This window comes from Trichechus manatus, unplaced genomic scaffold (genome assembly GCF_000243295.1).
Source record: "Trichechus manatus latirostris isolate Lorelei unplaced genomic scaffold, TriManLat1.0 scaffold00021, whole genome shotgun sequence".
Classification (NCBI taxonomy): domain Eukaryota; kingdom Metazoa; phylum Chordata; class Mammalia; order Sirenia; family Trichechidae; genus Trichechus; species Trichechus manatus.
This window is the reverse complement of record NW_004443957.1, coordinates 10,139,444-10,160,146: the sequence shown is the minus strand read 5'-3', so window position 1 is coordinate 10,160,146 and position 20,703 is coordinate 10,139,444. Positions and strand designations below refer to the sequence as shown.

Here is a 20,703-nt window from a genome sequence, read left to right as displayed (position 1 = left end):
TCAAATGGGGAAAAGACAGTGTTTTTAACAAATGGTGCTGGCAAAACTGGATGTCCATCTGCAAAAAAATGAAACAGGACCTATGCCTCACACCATATACAAAAACTAATTCAAAATGGATCAAAGACCTAAATATAAAGCCAAAAACTATCAAGTTCATAGAAGAAAAAATAGGATCAATGCTAGGGGCCCGAATACATGGCTTTAACAGGATACAAACCATAACCAACAACACACAAACTACAGAAGATAAGCTAGATAACTGGCATCTTCTAAAAATTAAACACTTATGCTCATCAAAAGACTTCACCACAAGAGTAAAAAGAGAACCTACAGACTGGGAAAAAAATTTTGGACATTACAAGTCAGATAAAAGTCTAATCTCTAAAATCTACAAGAAAATCCAACACCTCTCCAACAAAAACACAAATAACCCAATTAAAAAATGGGCAAATGAAATGAACAGACACTTTATCAAAGAAGACCTTAAAGCGGCCAATAGACACATGAGGAAATGCTCACGATCACTAGCCATTAGAGAAATGCAAATTAAAACCACAGTGAGATACCATTTCACCCTGGCATTACTGGCACGAATCAAAAAAACTGGAAATAACAAATGTTGGAGAGGCTGTGGAGAGATCGGAACTCTTATGCACTGCTGGTGGGAATGCAAAATGATACAATCATTTTGGAAAATGATATGGTGCTTCCTTAGAAAGCTAGAAATACCATATGATCCAGCATTCCCACTCCTAGGAATATATCCTAGAGAAATAAGAGCCGTCACACGAATAGACGTATGCACGCCCATATTCACTGCAGCACTGTTCACAATAGCAAAAAGATTGAAACCTAGATGCCCATCAACAGACGAATGGATAAACAAAGTATGGTACATACACACAATGTAGTATTATGCAATGATAAAGAATAATGATGAATCTGGGTAGCATCTCATAACATGGATGAAACTAGAGGACATTATGCTGAGTGAAATAAGTCAATCACAAAAGGATAAACATTGTATAAGAGCTCTACTGTAAAAACTGAAGAAAAAGTTTACACACAAAAAGAGACAATCTCTGTTGGTTATGAGCGATGGGAGGGGTTAGGGAGGGAACTAAATAGACAATAGATAAGTGGTAACTTTCGTGAAGGGTAAGACAGTACACAATACTGGGGAAGCCAGCACAATTTGTACAAGGAAAGGTCGTGGAAATTCCATAGACACTTCCAAACTCCCTGAGTGACTGAATTGCTGGGCGGAGGGCTGTGGGGACCATGGTCTCAGGGAACATCTAGCTCAATTGGCATAACACAGTTTATAAAGACAATGTTCCACATTCTACCTTGGTGAGTGGCATCTAGGGTCTCAAAAGCCTGTGAGCAGCCATCTATGATACTTCACTGGTCTCACCCCTTCGGGAGCAAGAGAGAATGAAGAAAACAAGATACAAGGGAGAGATTAGTCCAAAGGACTAATGGACCACAACTACCACGGCCTCCACCAGACTGAGTCCAGTACAACTAGATGGTGCCCGGCTACCACCACTGACTGCTCTGACAGGGATCACAACAGAGGCTCCCGGACAGAGCTGGAGAAATACGTAGAACAAAACTCTAACTCACAAAAAAAAGACCATACTTAATGGCCTGACAGAGACTGGAGAAACCCCAAGAGTATGGCCCCTGGACACCCTTTTAGCTCAGTAATGAAGTCACTCCCAAGGTTCACCCTTCAGCCAAAGATTAGACAGCCCCATAAAACAAAACGAGACTAATGGGGCACAACAGTTCAGGGACAAGGACTAGAAGGTAGGAGGCGAGAGGAAAGCTGGTAATAGGGAACCTAAGGTTGAGAAGGGACAGTGTTGACATGTTGTGGGGTTGTTAACCATTGTCATAAAACAATATGTGTACTGTTTAATGAGAAACTATTTGTTCTGTAAACCTTCATTTAAAGTACAATAAAAAATTTTAAAAAAGTAAACAAATGAAAAATTTTAACTCAATCTTTTGTTTCTCATTTTCTTTATCTAGAGATATATGCATTCATAAATCTCTTCTTGGACGTTTTTGGAAGCATAACATGTGGATATGTGTGTGCAAGAATCATTCAGTTTGTATTTATTGACCTTTTTGGCAATACATTGACTAATGTCATTCTATGCTTTTCAATGGTGTACATGACTTTCTACATAGGTAAGGCAGAAAAAGATACTAAAAAAAAAAAAAAAAAATGCTGGCCTTGAAGTGAACTTTATAAATCTGTTTTGTCCCCTGATCTTGACCCAATTGCTTCTTCCCAACAACCTCCCCTCTTCTGTAGCCTTTCTGTCTATCTTTCTGCTACCTGTAGCTCTTCCCTGGTCTCTCTTAATCTCCCCTTTATTTCAACTCCATATCCCTTTTCCTTTGCACTTCTCCTCTCTGTGATTATTCTCTTATTCTTCTTGAGTTCCATCCTTTGACCATACATTTAATCCCTGGCAGTCCTCTGGAAGAGGAATTGATTCTGAGTTAATTTTTGCTCTAACCCTTAGCTCCCCGTACATACAATGGGAAAGTTGGGAGAGATGCTCCTGAGGTCTTTTCCAGCTCAACAGTCTTTAAGTCAATGGATATCAAATTGAAGGGACTATAGAAATGGTGGCCCTTACCTGAGGCTAAGAGGCAGGAAAGGAGAGGGAGAAATCAAGTATAGTGGTCTCTGGAAGAGAAGCAGGATGGTGGGATAGTTGCAGGAGGCAAAGTGCCCAGCAGTGGTGGACCTGCAGCAATCATTCCTTAGTTTAATCCAGTGCAATTGGGACTTAAAGTGTCTACTGGCCTAACTGAGGTCACCAGTCCCAACAGCCATAATAACTATGGCCAAACTGTCAAATTTTACTTCTGCTCTCCCATAGTGAAGGAATTTCCATCCAATGAAAGACCTCAAGTATGAAAAGGTTAATTAAGCCCTCTTTTCACCTCCAGTTACCTAAAAGCATTGCTTCCTGATTGCCAACTGGGTATTTCTCACTGCTCTGAATCAGCAAAATTATAGAACAATTCACTGAAGCTTCATTTCCATCCTCTTCATTTTCTTCCCTCCGCTATGAAGCTTTTCTGGGGCCCTGGTGGCACAGTGGTTAAGAGTTTGGAGCTAATCAAAAGGTCTGCAGTTTGAATCCACCAGCTGCTTCTTGGAACCGCTATGGGGCAGTTCTACTCTGTCCTATAGGGTTTCTGTGAGTCAGAATTGACTTGACAGCAATGGGTTTGGTTTGATTTTATGAAGCTTTTATGTATATCTTAAGTATCTGATGAAAACTTTTAAAATTTAATCTTTCCACCTCTTGTACTAGACAGTGAGTTCCTTGACAGGGAGGCCATCTTCTTCTTTTTTCTTTTAAAATCTCTTTTTATTTATTATTTTTATTTTCTTTTTCTGTCTTCCCCCTGCCAAGGTCAGAACTTGCCATATGCCAAATATTAATTTAACACATATTGGTTGAATAAACTGACATTAGTCCTTGAAGATCTTTGGCATTTAGGCAGACTTGAGTTAAAATCCCAGCTCCACAACTTGCTAGCTCTGTGATCTTGGAAAATTATGCAATCTCTCTAAGCTTCAGTTTTGTCATCTATAAAAGTGGTATAGTAACGCCTAATTCACAGGGTCGTGGCAGGCATTACTGAGATAATGCATGTTATGTGACTGGTTTATGTAGTGGTATACTGGAGACAGCTCTTACCAACTTGTGAGAATTAATTGTGCACATCTCTTCCTAACTCTGTGTTCAAGTAACGTCATGTTGGTAGCTTGGAATTGGCCATGATGGGAATATTTGCTCCAGGAAAACAATGTAAATCAAAGTTTTTTCACCCCCCGAGTGCCAGTTTTAAACATTTATCAGCACAGCACTGGGCTCAAAGTAGAACAGTCTTTAAATGTTGGTTCCCTTTCCCTCTCCGTCAAAAAATTGGAGGTGGTTCCCCTCAGTGCTTGGCATATTCCAAGGCCAGATGTATATGGGTGAAACTGAGCACCGATGGTGAGAGGTGGCAGGATCCCTAGAGTCTTTTAGCACCATTTCCACATTAGAAGACTCCCCATCCTGACATACAACATCTCAAGTTGGCATAGGGTTATCATCTAGTTAAGCAGTATGGATTCCCTATACTCACTCAGGTAAGCAACAAAGAAGCTTGGTCAATTCAGCTGAATTTAATTCAAATCAAACATTTACTGAATATATTTGAGAATTGTGAGGTCTAATTATTTTGTGCTAACTAAACGATATGGTAAAATATTTGCAGCTGCTTTCTATGAAGGAGTTTACATAACCGTAGAGTATAAGATCTTTAAACAATTGAGTCAGTTGTGACTATAGATTTGGAGAGGCAGAGAGTGCAGCAAACTGAGCCAGTACCTTGAGTCTTAGTATACCTCCAACTAGCTGTGCTACTTTAGATAAGTAATCTAGTCTCGATGGGCCTCAGTTCCTTCACTTGTGAAGTAAGGAGACTGAGTTAGGCAGTGGTGTGGTGGTAAACCTGCTCTCAGGGGAAGATTAGTACTGTTTGTTGATTGGTAGTGTTTGCTGGTTTTCATGGTGTAAATACACTCACCATGGCCAATTTCAAGAATGGTTTTGGTTAACAACTGACTCACAAAATTACTCAACATTTAACGATCAGCTCTCCTGGTACGAAGTCTCTAAGAATCAATCTTAACAGAGATTGATGATTTCCTCTGGAAATTATACTTCTGACATTGTAGCTGCCGCCAGCAGAGAGGAAATGTCTTCATCTTGGTTGTCCAGGTAAGATTTACTGCAGGGTGTGAATAATTGAGAAAACGTATTAACATCCCAGGCTTAAATACATCCCAGAGTCAGAACTCTTGTGGGCTATACACATGGATTTCAGCCAATGATTCTTTGCAGCTTCAAGGCAGTACCGTGCCCCCACTCAGAATGAAAGCTTGCTAGGTATTACACTTTCCTCTGCTTCAGGAATTAAGAACATCTGTAGGCAGTCCTTTACTCCTACACTTACTGTGTTCCTGACAGCAGAAATTAGTAACACGCACTGTTATAAGGAGAGGTTCCATTGCTCGAAAGCTAAAACGTATCATCAAATTCTAGATAACATATTCTCTAATGTTATTTATGTCACATTATCTAATTTTGTTCTTTTCCTTCACTAATGAACACACTGTTGACTGGCTTAAGTCTGGGGAGTGTCTGATTGAGGTTAAAGGGTGCCCTCTTTCAGCACATATAATAACTTCCATTTTTTTGTCTCTATTGTGTTAATTAAGTTCATGAAACTTGGGCTTTTCGACATCACTTGTATCTGCACATTTGTTCTTTTTCATCTCCCACTCATTTTATAAAACGAGCAAAATGAAGTAAAATAGTCAAATAATTGCACAGACATTGCTACATAGACAAAGGAGGCAATGCTTCTGGAATATTGCTGGTTGACAGGTAGTGCAACTAGAAATATTACTATATAATCCCATGGAAGAAAGCTTGGATTTAGTGTACAAAAGCACTTTAAGAATGTCAATGTATAATGCATGAAAGAATGGGGGTTATACAAAAGTGTAGGCCAGAAGCATACCAAGAGGGGTGGTGGGAGTGATCTATCCCAGCTGGCATTGTTTAGAATTGCTGGACCATGGAGCTAATAAAAAGCAGAACAACCTTTAGTCAGTTTTATTATTGTTTTAAAACTCTCTACAAACAATGCATCTTCTTCTTGCCTGCACCTCGGGCTGAACGTTCCCACTGTCCCTACTTTGTTATGTCATTGGTTATAAATGACAAAGGCCTTCAGACATCACCCTAAGATATTCTAGTTAGAAAATGATCTGTTCCTGAATCCTGTTGCCATTAGGAAACAAAGTCCCTTTGCTTCTTTTTGTCAGGAGGGGCTCTGCTCTTTCCGAGCGAGAGAGACAGAGAGAGATTGATTAAGAAAGTCACTTGTGTGCAGCATCAGTTTTCTGTACTGGTTTCCTTCCCATTGAGTTGGAAAAACTTTACGCCTCTATTTGTATGTAACTGCTTGAGTTTGTGCTGATGAAAGTTTCTTCTTTTATTACATGTTCCATGACTCCCTTCTGGAAAACCTAAAATACAATTTAATGTAATAGCATTTGTGACTTTTAAAAGACTTTTTTTTCCCTAATTACAGAAATAATACACGTTCATTGTAGAATTTTGGAAAAATCCTGAAAAACAAAGAAAAAAGTAAAATCATCTATAAGCCCATGTTATATAGATAACCTCTGATACAAGTTGGTATATGTCCCCAGCCTTTAAAAAAGTGTATATAGCATGCACACATATATTAATGTATGCATTCACACCATATTTTCCTACAACTTTGGAATTCTATTATATAAGATGGCATCAATTTTTAAATAAAGTGATTTAATGGTTTCCTCATAACAGCAGATGTTATCTCCAAGTAGTGACTTTGTTGAAAAAGATTATGATAAGCTTTAAAATCCAGTAATATTAATTATAGAAAATTGGAAATAAGGTTTTGAGAGACATTTTCCATATCATTACAGTTCCTAGTACTATTGGTTTTAATATCATTGGTTATTTACGTTAAACTCAGTCAAATAAGTAAAAAGAGCCCAAAGTGAGCTTAAGTACCTCGATAAACCAAAAGAATAATAAAGATCCTCTTCAGATTAAAAGCAGTATTAAGCTACCGTCAGTTCGTTGTTCCGTGGAGGTTTGTGTGTTGCTGTGATGTTGGAAGCTATGCCACAGGCATTCAAATACCAATAGGGTCACCCAGAGTAGATGGGTTTCAGCTGAGCTTCCAGACTAAGAAAGACTAGGAAGAAGGACCTGGCAGTCTACTTCTGAAAAAAATTAGCCAGTGAAAACCTTGTGAATAGCAGCGGAACATTGTCCAATATAGTGCTGGAAGATGAGCCCCTCAGGTTGGAAAGCACTCAAAATACGACTGGGGAAGAGCTGCCTCCTCAGAGTAAAGTCAACCTTAATGACATGGATGCAGTCAAGCTTTCTGCTGATGTGACACCATTCAAAATGAAGAGAAACAGCTGCAAACATCCATTAATAATAGGAATGTGGAATGTACGAAGTATGAATCTAGGAAAATTAGAAATAGTCAGAAATGAAATGGAATGCATAAACATTGATATCCTAGGCATTACTGAGCTGAAATGGATGAGCATTGGCTATTTTGAATCAGCCAATCATACCGTCTACTATGCCGGCAATGACAAACTGAAGAGGAATGGTCTTGCATTCATTGTCAAAAAGAACATTTCAAGATCTATCCTGAAGTACAACACCGTCAGTGATAGGATAATATCCATATGCCTACAAGGAAGACCAGACACTACTACTATTATTCAAATTTACCCACCAACCACTAAGGCCAAAGATGAAGAAATTGAAGAGTTTTACCAACTTCTTCAGTATGAAATTATCAAACATGTAATCAAGATACACTGATAATTACCGGGGATTGGAATGGGAAAGTTGGAAACAAAGAAGAAGAGTCGGTAGTTGGAAAATATGGCCTTGGTGATAGAAATGATGCCAGAGATCGAATGATAGAATTTTGCAAGACCAATGAGTTTGTCACTACAAATACCTTTTTTCATCAACATAAACAGCAACTATACACATGGACATTGCTGGATAGAATACACAAGAATCAAACTGGATACATCTGTGGAAAGAGACAATGGAAAAGCTCCATATCATCAGTCAGAACAAGGCTAGGGGTCGACTGCAGAACAGACTATCAATTGCTCATATGCAAGTTCAAGTTGAAGCTAAAGAAAATTAGAACAAGTCCAAGAAAGCCAAAGCACAAACTTAAGTATATCCCACTTGAATTTAGAGACCATCTCAAATTTGACACGTTGAACACTAATGACTGAAGACTAGATGAGTTGCGGGAAGACATCATACATGAAAAAAGCAAAAAGTCATTAAAAAGTCAGGAAAGATGAAAATAACAAAATGAATGTCAGAAGAGAATCTGAAACTTGCCCTTGAACATCAAGGAGCTAAAGTGAAAGGAAGAAATGATGAAGTAAAAGAGCTGAACAGAAGATTTCAAGGGATCGCTCGAGAAGACGAAGCAAAGTATTACAACGAAATGTCCAAAGACCTGGAGTTAGAAAATCAAAAGAGAAGAACACGCTCGGCATTTCTCAAGCTGAAAGAACTAAAGAAAAAATTCAAGCGTCACGTTGCAATATTGATGGATTTTATGGGCAAAATATTGAATGGCGCAGGAAGCATCAACAGACGATGAAAGGAATACACAGAGTCACTGTAACAAAAAAGAATTGGTCGACTTTCAACTGTTTCAGGAGGTAGCATATGATCAAGAACCGATGGTACTGAAGGAAGAAGTCCAAGCTGCCATGAAGACATTGACAAAAAACAAGTCTCCAGGAATTGATGGAATACCAACTGAGATGTTTCAGCAAATGGAAGTAGCACTGGAAGTACTCACTCGTCTATGCCAAGATATTTGGAAGACAACTACCTGGCCAACCAACTGGAAGAGAACTGTATTTGTACCTGTTCCAAAGAGAGGTGATCCAACAGAATGAGGAAATTATCGAACAATGTCATTAATATCACATGCAAGTAAAATTTTGCTGAAAATCATTCAAAAGCTCTTGCAGCAGTACATCAACAGGGCACTGCCAGAAATTCAAGCTGGATTCAGAAGAGGACATGGAATGAGAGATATCATTGCTGATGTCTGACAGATCATGACTGAAAGCAGGTTTACTTGTATTTTATTGACTATGCAAAGGTATTTGACTGTGTGGAGCATAATAAATTACGGATAACATTGCAGAGAATGGGAATTCCAGAACACTTAATTGTGCTCATGAGGAACCTGTGCATAGATTAAGAGGCAGCCGTTCACACAGAACAAGGGGATACTGTGTGATGGAAGGTCAGGAAAGATGTGCATCAATGCTATATCCTTTCACCATACTTATTCAATCTGTATGCTTAGCAAATAATCCAAGAAGGTGGACTACATGAAGAAGAATGGGGCATCAGGATTGGAGGAAGACTCATTAACAACATGCGTTATGCACATGACACAACCTTGCTTGCTGAAAATGAAGAGGACTTGAAGCACTTACTGATGAAGATCAAAGACTACAGCCTTTACTATGGATTATACCTCAACTTGAAGAAAACAAAAATCCTCACAACTAAACCAATAAGCAACATCATGATAAACAGAGAAAAGATTGAAGTTGTCAAGGATTTCGTTTTACTTCCATTGAGTCAATTTTGACTCAGAGTGACTCCATAGGATTTCCAAGGCTGTAAACCTCTGTGGAAGTGGACTGCCACATCTTTCTCCCCTGGTGCTGCTGGTGGTTTCAAACCATTGCCCTTTCTATTAGCAGTCAATTGCTTTAACCATTGCATCACCAGGGCTCCTTGCTGCAAAAGACCTCTTTAAAGTGCTAAAAAGCAAAGATGCCACTTTAAGGACTAAGGTGAGCTTGACCCATGCCATGGTGTTTTCAGTCACCTCATATGTATGCGAAAGCTGGACAATGAATAAGGAAGACCGAAGAATTGACACCTTTGAATTATGGTGTTGGTGAAGAATATTAAATATACCATGGACTGCCAGAAGAATGAACAGATCTGTCTTGGAAGAAGTATAGCCAAAATGCTCCTTAGAAGCGAAGATGGCGAGACTTCATCTCACACACTTTGGACATGTTATCAGGAGAGACCACGAGAAAGAGGAAGGCCCTCAACAAGATGGATTGACACAGGGGCTGCAACAATGGGCTCAAGCATAACAATGGTTATGAGAGTGGTGCGGGACCAGGCAGTGTTTCATTGTGTTGTACATAGGGTCGCTATGAGTCGGAACTGCCTCGACAGCACCTAACAACAACATTAAGTTACAGTTTTAGTTATCTAGTGCTGCTACAACAGAAATACCACAAATGGATGGCTTTAACAAAGAGAAATTTATTCTTTCACTGCCTAGGAGGCTACAAGTTCGAATTCTGGGTGTTAACTCCAGGGGAAGGCTTTCTCTCTCTGTCAGTTCTGAGGGAAGGTCCTTGTCATCAATCTTCCCCTGGTTTAGGAGCTTCTCAGTGCAGGGACCCTTGAAAGGACATGCTCTGCTCCTGGCGCTGCTTTCTTTGTGGTATGAAGTTCTCTAGTCTCTCTGCTCGCTTCTGTCTTTTGTATCTTGAAAGAGATTGACTTAACACACAACCTAATCTTGTAGATTGAATTCTGCCTCATTAACACAACTGCCGCTAATCCTACCTCATTAACATCATAGACATAGGATTTGCAACACACAGGAAAATCATATCAGATGACAAAATGGTGGATAATCACACATACTGGGAATCATGGATTAGCCAGACTGACACACATCTTTTGGGGGAAGAGTGACATAATTCAATCCGTAACAGTTACTAAGCAGTGAAGTGAATAAAAACAATTAACAGCATAATAACGATTATCATTTATTCATTGCCTACTATATGCCAAGAAGTTTTCATGTCATCTAATTTAATCCTCACAACAAGTATATGATGCATTACTGTTTTATGCCCACTTTACAGATTTGGGGACACTAGGGCAGAATAGGAGGTCACGTTCCGAGAACAACTAGCTCTGCCCAACTCCAAAGCTCTACCATTCCTACCTTGCTCGTTCTTTCCCTTCATTTCTGTATGACGTTTATAACATGGTATTTGAAGACTCTGCCACCTAGGACCATTGATATTTATGTTATTCAAACATTCTTTATAGTTGGTTTTCTTCCTTAGGCAACATTTATATATTTGTTTAGAGTCCCATGAATGACAGTTTTAGGGGCATCTATATCAGGTAAGGAGTCTCTGGGGGATTGCAAATGGTTAACATTCTCGGCTTCTAATCAAAAGGTTGGAGGTTTGAGTCCACTACAGGTACCTCAGAAGAAAGGCCTGGTGGTCTGCTTCCAAAATATCAGCCATTGAAAACTCTATGGAGCACAGCTGTACTCTGACACACGTGGGGTCTGCATGAGTAGGAGTTGACTTGATGGCAAATGGTTTTTATATCAGGTAAAAGAGAAGCAGGTTTTAGGAACTGCAATACCAAGGAAGCACTGAGCTTGGACCACAGCCCCCAGTAAACACAGTAGAGATGTCCCTGAGGTGCTGGGCAGAGGTTGTTAAGCTTTTTTCATTAGCCATATCATCAATGATAGCCTGCAGCAGGGGTCAGTAAACTACTACCCAAGGGCCAAAGCTGCCTGTGTTTGTATAGACCAGAGCTAAGAATAGTTTTTATATTTTAAAATGATTGGGAAAAAAACAAAAGAACAGTATTTAGTGATATATGAAAATTATGTGAAATTCAAATTTCAGTGTTCATAAATAAAGTTTATTGAACATTGATTTGTTTAGGTATTGCCTATGGTTGATTTTGTACTACAACAGCTGAGTTGAGTAGTTGCAACTGGAATTGTATGGCCTGCAAAGACTAAATGTTTACTGGCTGGCCCTTTACAGAAAAAGTTTGCTGGCCCCTTTTCTATGGGATTAGGTCAATCCCTTGAAGCAACTTTCCAAAAAATACTACTCTCGAGTTTCCTGCCAATACTTTACTCAAGATAAAGCACCTCAATGTGCAAATTTCAATGCACTTAATTTTATTTGCCTTTTTTTTTTCTCCCCAGTGGAAGTTTTTGGAATGTCAGGCATTATTGCTTTAATCACTGTAGGACTGAATTTAGATTCCTTAAGTTTTAAACCAAGGAACGAGTTAATAATTACTAAGTAAGTGTCTTATTGTGTACTTGGTATAGCTCTCATAGATGTTTAGTGCTTAAGGGGTGCTGCCTTCATGGACACTAATAAAACTCCCTTTATATAACTTTTATTTACATTTTAACTTTTACTATAACTTATATTTGAAAATAACTTAAGGTATTAACAATTATTGATATTAATTGATATTTCTATTACAAATAATGTTTCAGTGGCTCAGAGATCATGTGCTTTCCGTACATAGATCTTTGATAAAAATTTACTTTGAACTGTGGGGATTTAAAGAAAATAGAAATCTTATTAGTTTCCTCCGTAATGCTCCTGAGTGAGAGTACCCTACTATGGGAAGAGCTCCACTGGAAAAGAAAAGTAGCAGAAGGATGCAATACCACCAAAGCTCTTTCTTACTCTTTATACCTGTTCACACGGACATCTGGACGGAGGGGAAACCCACTTGCCTCTCTTCTCAGACAAATAACTTAACCCTTCTGTGAGAGACTATTCTAAACTATAGAATCGTTTAAGAATTATTTGGCACCAAATCATAATCTAGTGTAGAAATTCCCACACAGTATGAAAGCAAATGTTGAAATGAGAACAATAAACCACCATACTGAGTTCTTCCATGAAGATTAATTTATTTAAGGTAAGGGACTATTTCTTGTTCTGAGATATGTCCTTCCTACTTTTTTTAGTGTTTAAAATGTCTTTTCTTTCATGAAATGCCAGTGATGAAAGATGGTACTATGTATGTGTTTCTATCTATCTGCCTCTCTGTCCATCTGTCTGTCAGTCCGTCTGTCCATTTGTCTGTCTACCTACCTATCTATCTATCTCTACTTGGCAAAATAAAAATTGTCACCTGTAACTATTTTTAGTTTTGTGTGTATGTGAGTGAAGCTTTACTGGTTTATAAAATCTGAAAGCTTGGGAATAACTATTTTACAGAACATATACTTAGTGTCTGAATTTGGACAGTTTCTTGAGCTCAGAAATGCTGTCTGTCAGCATCATGATAAATTACTCATTCTATTAATTCAGTTATTTATTCTTTCACCCATTCAGCCAATTCTTTCTTAATGTCTACTGTGGCCTGGGCATTCTGTGTTAGGTTTGGGGCTATGAAGATAGGTGCTCATCGTTAAGTGGAAAACATATCTATGTAAAAAACTGATTCTTTATTGGGATCTCACTCTATGTAAGCCATGTTTTTAGGTCCCATGGAGGGATACAAAAAAAGTATTTGATTCAGTTATTTCATCATTTCTGAATTTTCAGAAAACTAAGAATTGGGGCTTGAGGTCTCACTTACACCCATCCCCTTTAGAAGTTCTGAATCAATTGGATCAAGATATAAGAATCAAATGGAGAATTAAAATTTCTGCTTCACTGTGGGCAATACTGTATTGGAGAATATGGCTTGTATCTGCAGCTAAAATGAGGTCTCCTAATGCTTTTTCTGAGTGTAGACCTTGAATCTCACTTGTAAGGAGGTTGATTTGTGGGGCAGACGCACCCGAGAGCTGCCGATAGCAGTCAGACCTGACCCTCGCGTGTTACTGCCTGAAACCAGAACAGAACTTGTACTCTGGTGGGGCCTAGCCCCAGCCTCAGCCCCAGGCCCTAACCATGGTACTCTGGTCTACTCAGTAAGAATCTCTGGGAGTCAGTGGGGCTGGGAATGTAGAGTTTTAGAAAGCAGTCTGGGTGAGTCTCATGCTTTCCTCTGCTTAAGAATTATGGTGCTGTAGGCAATTGGCCCTGTAATGATTCAGCTGAGGATTATTTCCGACAAGTGTTTAGGATGGCTTCCTGGAGGACTTGAGATTAGAGTTAGCTTTACCAGATTTTTAGGATTTCAGTAGATGGGAAAGCAGACAGGAGCAGCTTTCTGGTAAGGGGACAAGCACTTGCAAATCACAGAGAGAGAAGTTGTGCAGACGGCATTGAGGTGACCTTGTGAGCTATTGCCAAGTCAAGTTCACCCAGTGCCTCCTTGCAGCAACCCTACCTCCAGGTTTGGCAGTTGATATTCTGGCAGCTCATATCTGAGGAATAGACACATCACCATCTTGGGAAGTCCTTATTTTTCTGCCTTGTTCTTACTATTCTGCTGTGAGAGGCAGCCCATGGGTATTGTGATGAGGGTAATGGAGAACACAGAACTAGGTATTTTTAGTTCCAACAAAATACTTTTCAATGTTAACAGTAACCGTGATGGAGGCAAGGGCCTCTGCTAAGATAAGAATTGCTTTTACGTGAAAAGTAGAATATTTAAAAAATGCATTACTTAAAATGTTATTTTCCTTTCATTTATCTTAGGTTCTTAATAATGTTTTCATCTGTATACCACCAATTAATATACACCTTTTTTGGCATTGTGATCGGATGTGGACAGACTAAGTATTTTAAAATTCACAGTGTAGTTTTCATTTTAATTTTATTTGTCAGTCTGAATATTGTAAGGTAAGACTTATATATATTTTAGCATTTGCTTACTGAACTTAAGTTCTTAAAGCCAGAATTAGAATTGGGAAACAGTGGGGTTTAGCAAAAAGAGATCTGTACATGGAGTCAAGACCCTGATGCTAGCTCGCTGTGTGACTGGAGAAAAGTCGGTTTATTCTTCATCTGTAAAATGAGATAGGTAGACTAGTAGCATTTGCATCACCCCTGAGTTTGATAGAAACACAAATTCATGGCCCACCCCAACCTTTGAAGATGAGATCCAAGAAACTGTTTTAATGAGCTCTGTAGGTGATTCCCATGCAATTTAACATTTGAGTACCACTGGCCAGATTAATAGCTCCTGATACTGACTTCCATTATCATTATTATCAACAGAGCTATAATGCCATTTATTAAGCACTTACCATGTATATTATGCCATTAATATTAATAAAACCCTGGGAGGTAGGTGTTATTTCATCATTTTACAGATGAAGCCCAGAGAAGATAAAAATGTATTGTGTCTCACCCAACTCATGAGGGCAGAGTTAGGGATTTAAACTTGACTCCCACGAGAATGCCATAACCCACTCATGGTAGTTGTACCTTCCATAAGAATTCACAACAGTGTCTCTGAAAACACTCATTTCCACTCAGGATGGGCCTATCCAAGGGGGCTTACCCTATAAGATACTCTCATGAAAACTTGGTTTTGCTGTCTCCAAAGGCACTGCATACAACTAAGTCACTCTCACACAAAAGAATGTGTATACAGTCCTGTGTGCCATTCCCACTCCTATATATGCTGGGCCTACATTGGTGTCGGCCTGCTGAACGTAACCAAGAGTGTGGACAATGATTTATTCAAAAAGTCTTCATTGTAGTGATGTACATAGTAATGAAAAGTTAGGAAACAACCAAAATGCCAACTACTGAGTGGTGTGAATTATGGACAAGAGAATCTTGCACCTTCCTTTTATAAAATGCACTTACCCTTGACGTGTATATTTTTAAGACTAATAGAAAATTTGTGCTATTATCTGTTAATATTTTTCACTATGTGGAAAAAATTGAAAGGGCATTTAAAATTAATAGCCTTTGAAAGTAGAGTGAAAGCTATGAATTTGTGAGATTATCTGCATTTTTGATGATTAGAAAAATAAAAAATCATGACATTTGTTAGAAAATATTTTAAAATCTTCAGACTTCAAGATTTACCTTTGGTAAGGCACAAAATTAGAAAAAGAATAGTGTATCTCCATCTTAACAGAGATTTATTTGACCTCTTTGATATTAAAGTCAACCTTTCTAGGGAACTCTGTTGTTTCTTCAACAGCCATTGAGCACATGGGACAGTTTCTGATCTGGGCAGTGACATACATGACCTGAATAAATTTTTTCCCTGCATAGTTGTATAGCTAGTATAATACCCATTATAACAATGCCTAGATCTTAGTACTGAAAAAATTAGAACCATTTTTACTATATAACTGTGAGCCTGACCCTGGTTGACTTACTCTACATACAGTGAGGTAAATTTATTCCAATCCAATTAATTCTCAGGTCAGTTCAGGATTATTAAGTTAGTTACAGCCTAATATATATATATATATATATATATATATATATATATATATATATATATATAAAAGCCATCTCTGATGTTCCTTTTAAACCTCTGGGTCGACACTAAAAACAAGGGGGGAAGATCTCTTATGTGATTGGTCAGTTCTTGTAGGAATGGGCAGGATTAGTGGAGTAGTTGATCATGTTTCTGTGTGATTGGTCAATTGTGGTGGCAACGGAAGGGACTAGGGATCTTATCTGGCCAGTTCTGTTCTGGCACTAGTAGCTGATGCCCTTGAAGGGTGTTCCCTGGATACACGGGCTGCTAAGGACTCTGCTCCATACAGCTCCCTCAGGTTGGTGGTTCCCCTGAGAGTTTGTCAGACTGCCCATCCACACTCCAGTCATCAGCAGGACTGCACATTACTCTACAAGCTGCCCCCATCATGGTGGTCTCTAGCAAACATGCAGACCTCCCTTATTAGATATTCTTTGAATCTCTGACTCGAGATGTAGAGGAATTCTTCAGGCTTTCACTTTAGTTGGGAAAACAGCATGTCAGTCACTTCTGCTTATAATTAGGGAGTGTTCCCTTGTAACTTCTCTCTCCCTCTTTCCTCCCCTGGTCCCTATACTGAGGGGGGCATAGGGATACTCTCTCCTCCTAGGAATTTTTTAGTCTGGGGATGGGGGATACTGGTTCATCCTGTTCTTCTTTCAAGTCTCTGGGTTATACAGCTATGCAAACCTGCTATATTTCTTGCCTTAAAAGATAAGTGGTTCTTTCAACTTAGAAGCCAAAGAACAGGGTGCTTTTGTTTACAGGGCTCTGGTGACCCCCTCACCCCCATTCCCATACCAGGCAAACAGCAACCCCGTGTCTCTTCCTCTGTGTGAACAGAACAGAGTTTGCTGTTTAAAGTCTCAAGTGTTACAGAGATGAGTAAAACACACTTCCTCTCCTCAAGAAGTTTACAATATAGTTGGAGGGATAAGGAGAATAAGCAATAAATTACAAGGAAAGATAAGCTTCATAAGGGAGGCGCAAGTAATATATTATGGGGCTTTGTAGCTAGTGGGAAGAAGGAATGAAGGAATCTATGGGATGTCTACTCTGTCAGATTTATATATTCAAAGGAGTCATAGATTGGGTTTCCTGGAGACAGATTTTGAGAGTGAGGATTGGGAGAGCTGTTGGCAGAAGGTTTATTGGGTGAATGAGGAAGGCAGGATTAAGCAGAGGGGAAAGCTGACTCACAACACAGTTTCAGCTGAGACCTCAGCTGATTTAAGGGTAGCTGTGGAGCTGGGTTGCCCTTGAGAGTTGTTCCATATTAAGAAAAGGGCACAGGCCTTTGTATTCATGCTTCAACCCATCGTTAGCCAACTTTGAGTGGGGTAATGCCCAGTGAAGGGCAGAGCTGAGAGGGTTCACCTAAGGATTTAACTTCCTACTTGTTGCGGGATGGTTATGTCAGCTCTGAAGACGGTGCCTAGGTGGAGCACCACAATATCCACTATAAAAGGGGGTGTTCTTAGTTCAAAAAGTTTATGTTCTACATCTTAGTTTGGTGAGTAGTGTCTGGGGTATTAAAACCTTGCGAGTAGCCATCTAGGACACAGCTATTGGTCTCTATTTGTCTGGAGTGAAAAAGAAAGAAGGAAACCAAAGACCCAAAGAAGAAACTAATCTATAGTGCTAATAGCCCAGACGAACCATAGCTTCATCTATCCCGAGACCAGAAGAGCTAGATGGCCTGGCCACCACGACCCTGTTCTGACCAGGGACACAATAGATGGTCCCAGTTAGAACAGGAAAAAAATATAGAACAGAACTCAAATTCTTAAAAAAGGCCAGACTTACTGGACCCGTAGATACTAGAGAAACCCTGAGACTGTCACCGTGAGATACCCTTTAAACTTTGAACTGAAATCACTCCCAAAGGTCACCTTTCAGTTAAATAACAGACTGGCTCATAAAATAAACAATATCACCAGTGAATGCTATGCTCCTTTATAAAAAATCATCTATGTGAGACCAAATGGTCAACATTTACCCTAAAGCGAAGATGAGACAGTAAGGGGAGGCAGGGAAGCTAGATTAATGGAAACAGAAAAACCAGAATGGAGATAATGAGAATGTTGACACTTTGTGAAAAATGTAACCAATGTTACTGAACAATAAGTATAGAAATTGTTAAATGGGAACCTAATTTGCTGTGTAAACCTTTCACCAAAATCACAGTAAAATATTGTACTTTTCTTTTGTTCTCTTCCTTATGTACGACCTTCCTTTTATTTAGCCAAAAGGAGAAGGCTTAAGATTTTACAACGGAATACATAAAGAAAGAAAGGGTCCAGCTCTTAACTTACAAATATTTTTCAAACTCCCCAGTGAGATAACAGTCATGAAGGCCAGGCTTTACTGAAGAAGACAATAATTTGCTAAATTCTGAAAGCATGCTTTTTTTCCTATCAAGAGACAAGCTTGGTAGATTAGGACTATATGGTTTTATTTTAAACAGTAGTATAGATGATGGGGGAGATGACAAAAAGAACGAGGAGATAGAACCATCGCTCAAAGGAGAGAGATTTGAAGGGGTTGAGATTAGGATGAGGATGCCACTTCACCCCCACATGTCTTATTTTACTTCTGTTGGAACCCCGGTGGTGAAGTGGCTAAGTGCTGGGCTGCTAACAGAAAGGTTGGCAGCTCAAACCCACCAGCCACTCTGTAGGAGAAAGACGTGGCAGTCTGCTTGCATAAAGATTTACAGCCTTGGAAACCTATAGGGCAGTTCTACTCTGTCCTATAACCCACTGCTGTCGAGTTGATTCTGACTCATAGTGATCCTGTCTGTCCTATAGGGTCACTATGAGTCAGAATCGACTCCTCGGCAGTGGGTTTGGTTTTATTTTGGAAATTCATTTAAGCAGTTTGAAGGACGGTACTGATGCCTTCTTGTTGCACGTCCCCTAAAGACAGATTCTAAGTTTTGGCACGGAGTCTTATAGAAAAATGATCTGTCGAGGAAGCAGGTACAAGTTGAAATTATTTATGTAATATTTAGTGTGTGGTTCTTGTGGGCAGTCAAGAAAAATTTGGCTGAAATAAGTTTATGAATGCGTCTACAATATTTTTGCTTTTTGGCCATGACCTGCATGTCCTCCCAGCCTAACTTCTGAATCCAGTCCTTTTATGGCCTTTCAAGGAATATATGAGCTTGTCAATTTTCTTTGAAGAAGTCCCATCCTACCCCGCCACGCAGGAATTTACCACCAAAATCCAAACAGCACACTCTAGTGTTAGTGATAACTCCTTATATTTGTATAGATCTTCTAGTATTATTTTTTAAATAAAATTTTCTTGTGTTTTTGGTGAAAGCTACACAGCAAATTAGGTTCCCATATGACAATTTCTATACGAATTTTTCTGTGATATTAGTTACATTTTTCACAATGTGTCAACGTTCTGGTTGTTCTGTTTCCAGTGCCCTAGTTTCCCTGTCCCCTTATCTTCTCTTTTTTGCTTTAGAGTATTTGTTGACCTTTTGGTCTCATGTAGATTTTTTTTTTTTTTAATGGAGCACCGTACTCACGGGTAATATCCTTTATTTTATGTGCCAATCTGTTATTTCATGAAAAAGATGACCTCGAGATAGTTTCAGTTCAAGGTTTAATGAGTTATCTCACGGCAATAGTCTTAGGGAGTCCTGTAGTCTCAATCTAGTATTATTTTTTTAACACTTGAATATCACATGCAAAATTCAGACAGTACATTTGATTAGTCCCAGAAAGTTTGGACAGCTTCTCAATAAACTGGACTGTCTTCTCTTTCCTGAAAAATTTTATAAGAAATTCAGTATTTAGAACATAGTTTCAACCATGAATATCATTAATAGATAAGGTGTGATTTATGTTTTTTAATGTTTCTCTCTCCACAGGTTGTTTACTATTGTGTTAGTGAGCCCAATTTTCATGCATTCGAGTTATGAATATAATTGGAGATGGGGAATCGTTATCACATGGTCTGGAATTAAAGGAGTTTTTAACTTACTCTTGGCCCCTGAGGTTTATAATCTGTCTGAAACAAAAATAAGATCACCACATTTGGTAGGAAAAATCATATCTCACAATCATTTGTATTTATTTGTAGCATTTGGAGCCCTGGTGGCGCAGGGGTTAAGAGCTACGGCAAGCTAAGCCTGCTAACCAGAAGGTTGGCAGTTCAAATCCACCAGCCATTCCTTGGAAACTCTATGGGGCAACTCTACTCTGTCCTATAGGGTTGCTATGAGTTGGAATCAACTTGATGGCAATAGGTTTGGTTTGGTTTTGGTGTCATAATACCCAATAATAAAGTTAACCATTTTTGAATTAGATGTTAAAAATCCATTCTCCTAAATAGAAAGGAACTCAGAGGAAAGTGTATTTATACTGACAGTGTGAAGAGGACCAACAGGCATGTGGTCATTATGGATGTAGTATCAAATGGACATGGGTTTGAATCCTGGCTCTACCATTCACAGGTTGGGCGACACTGGGAAATTTCTCAAGCTTGCTGAACCTCAATTTCCAGTTGAGGATTGAGATGATGCATGCTTAGTAAAGTACTTCATACTTTGTAAATGCTCAATAAATGTTAGCTATTTTTCAACTGCTATCAAAAGTATGAACATATAATACCTTTATTTAGACATTCTAGTCCCTACAGCGGTTAGGGAAAAAAAAAAAAAGAAATGTTAGTTAAATATACTAACAGAAGAAAGATTTTGTAAATTTTTGAATTAAGGATGTGGTTATATATGTGTAGGGTTAATTTGAAAAACTTTCATAGACTATTTTAACAGCAGTTT

The 20,703-nt window shown here is 38.9% G+C and overlaps 1 protein-coding gene across 1 annotated transcript in view; it reads left to right on the top strand.

The window, feature by feature from the left end:
• Window positions 1-20,703, top strand: part of SLC9C2 (solute carrier family 9 member C2 (putative)) — a 132,620-nt gene that overhangs the window by 38,083 nt on the left and 73,834 nt on the right. Inside the window, exons 6-9 of the mRNA XM_023728157.1 lie at window positions 2,044-2,205; window positions 11,743-11,842; window positions 14,156-14,299; window positions 19,792-19,960. Coding sequence (XP_023583925.1) covers window positions 2,044-2,205; window positions 11,743-11,842; window positions 14,156-14,299; window positions 19,792-19,960 — 575 coding nt within the window. The remainder of the gene's footprint in view (window positions 1-2,043; window positions 2,206-11,742; window positions 11,843-14,155; window positions 14,300-19,791; window positions 19,961-20,703) is intronic.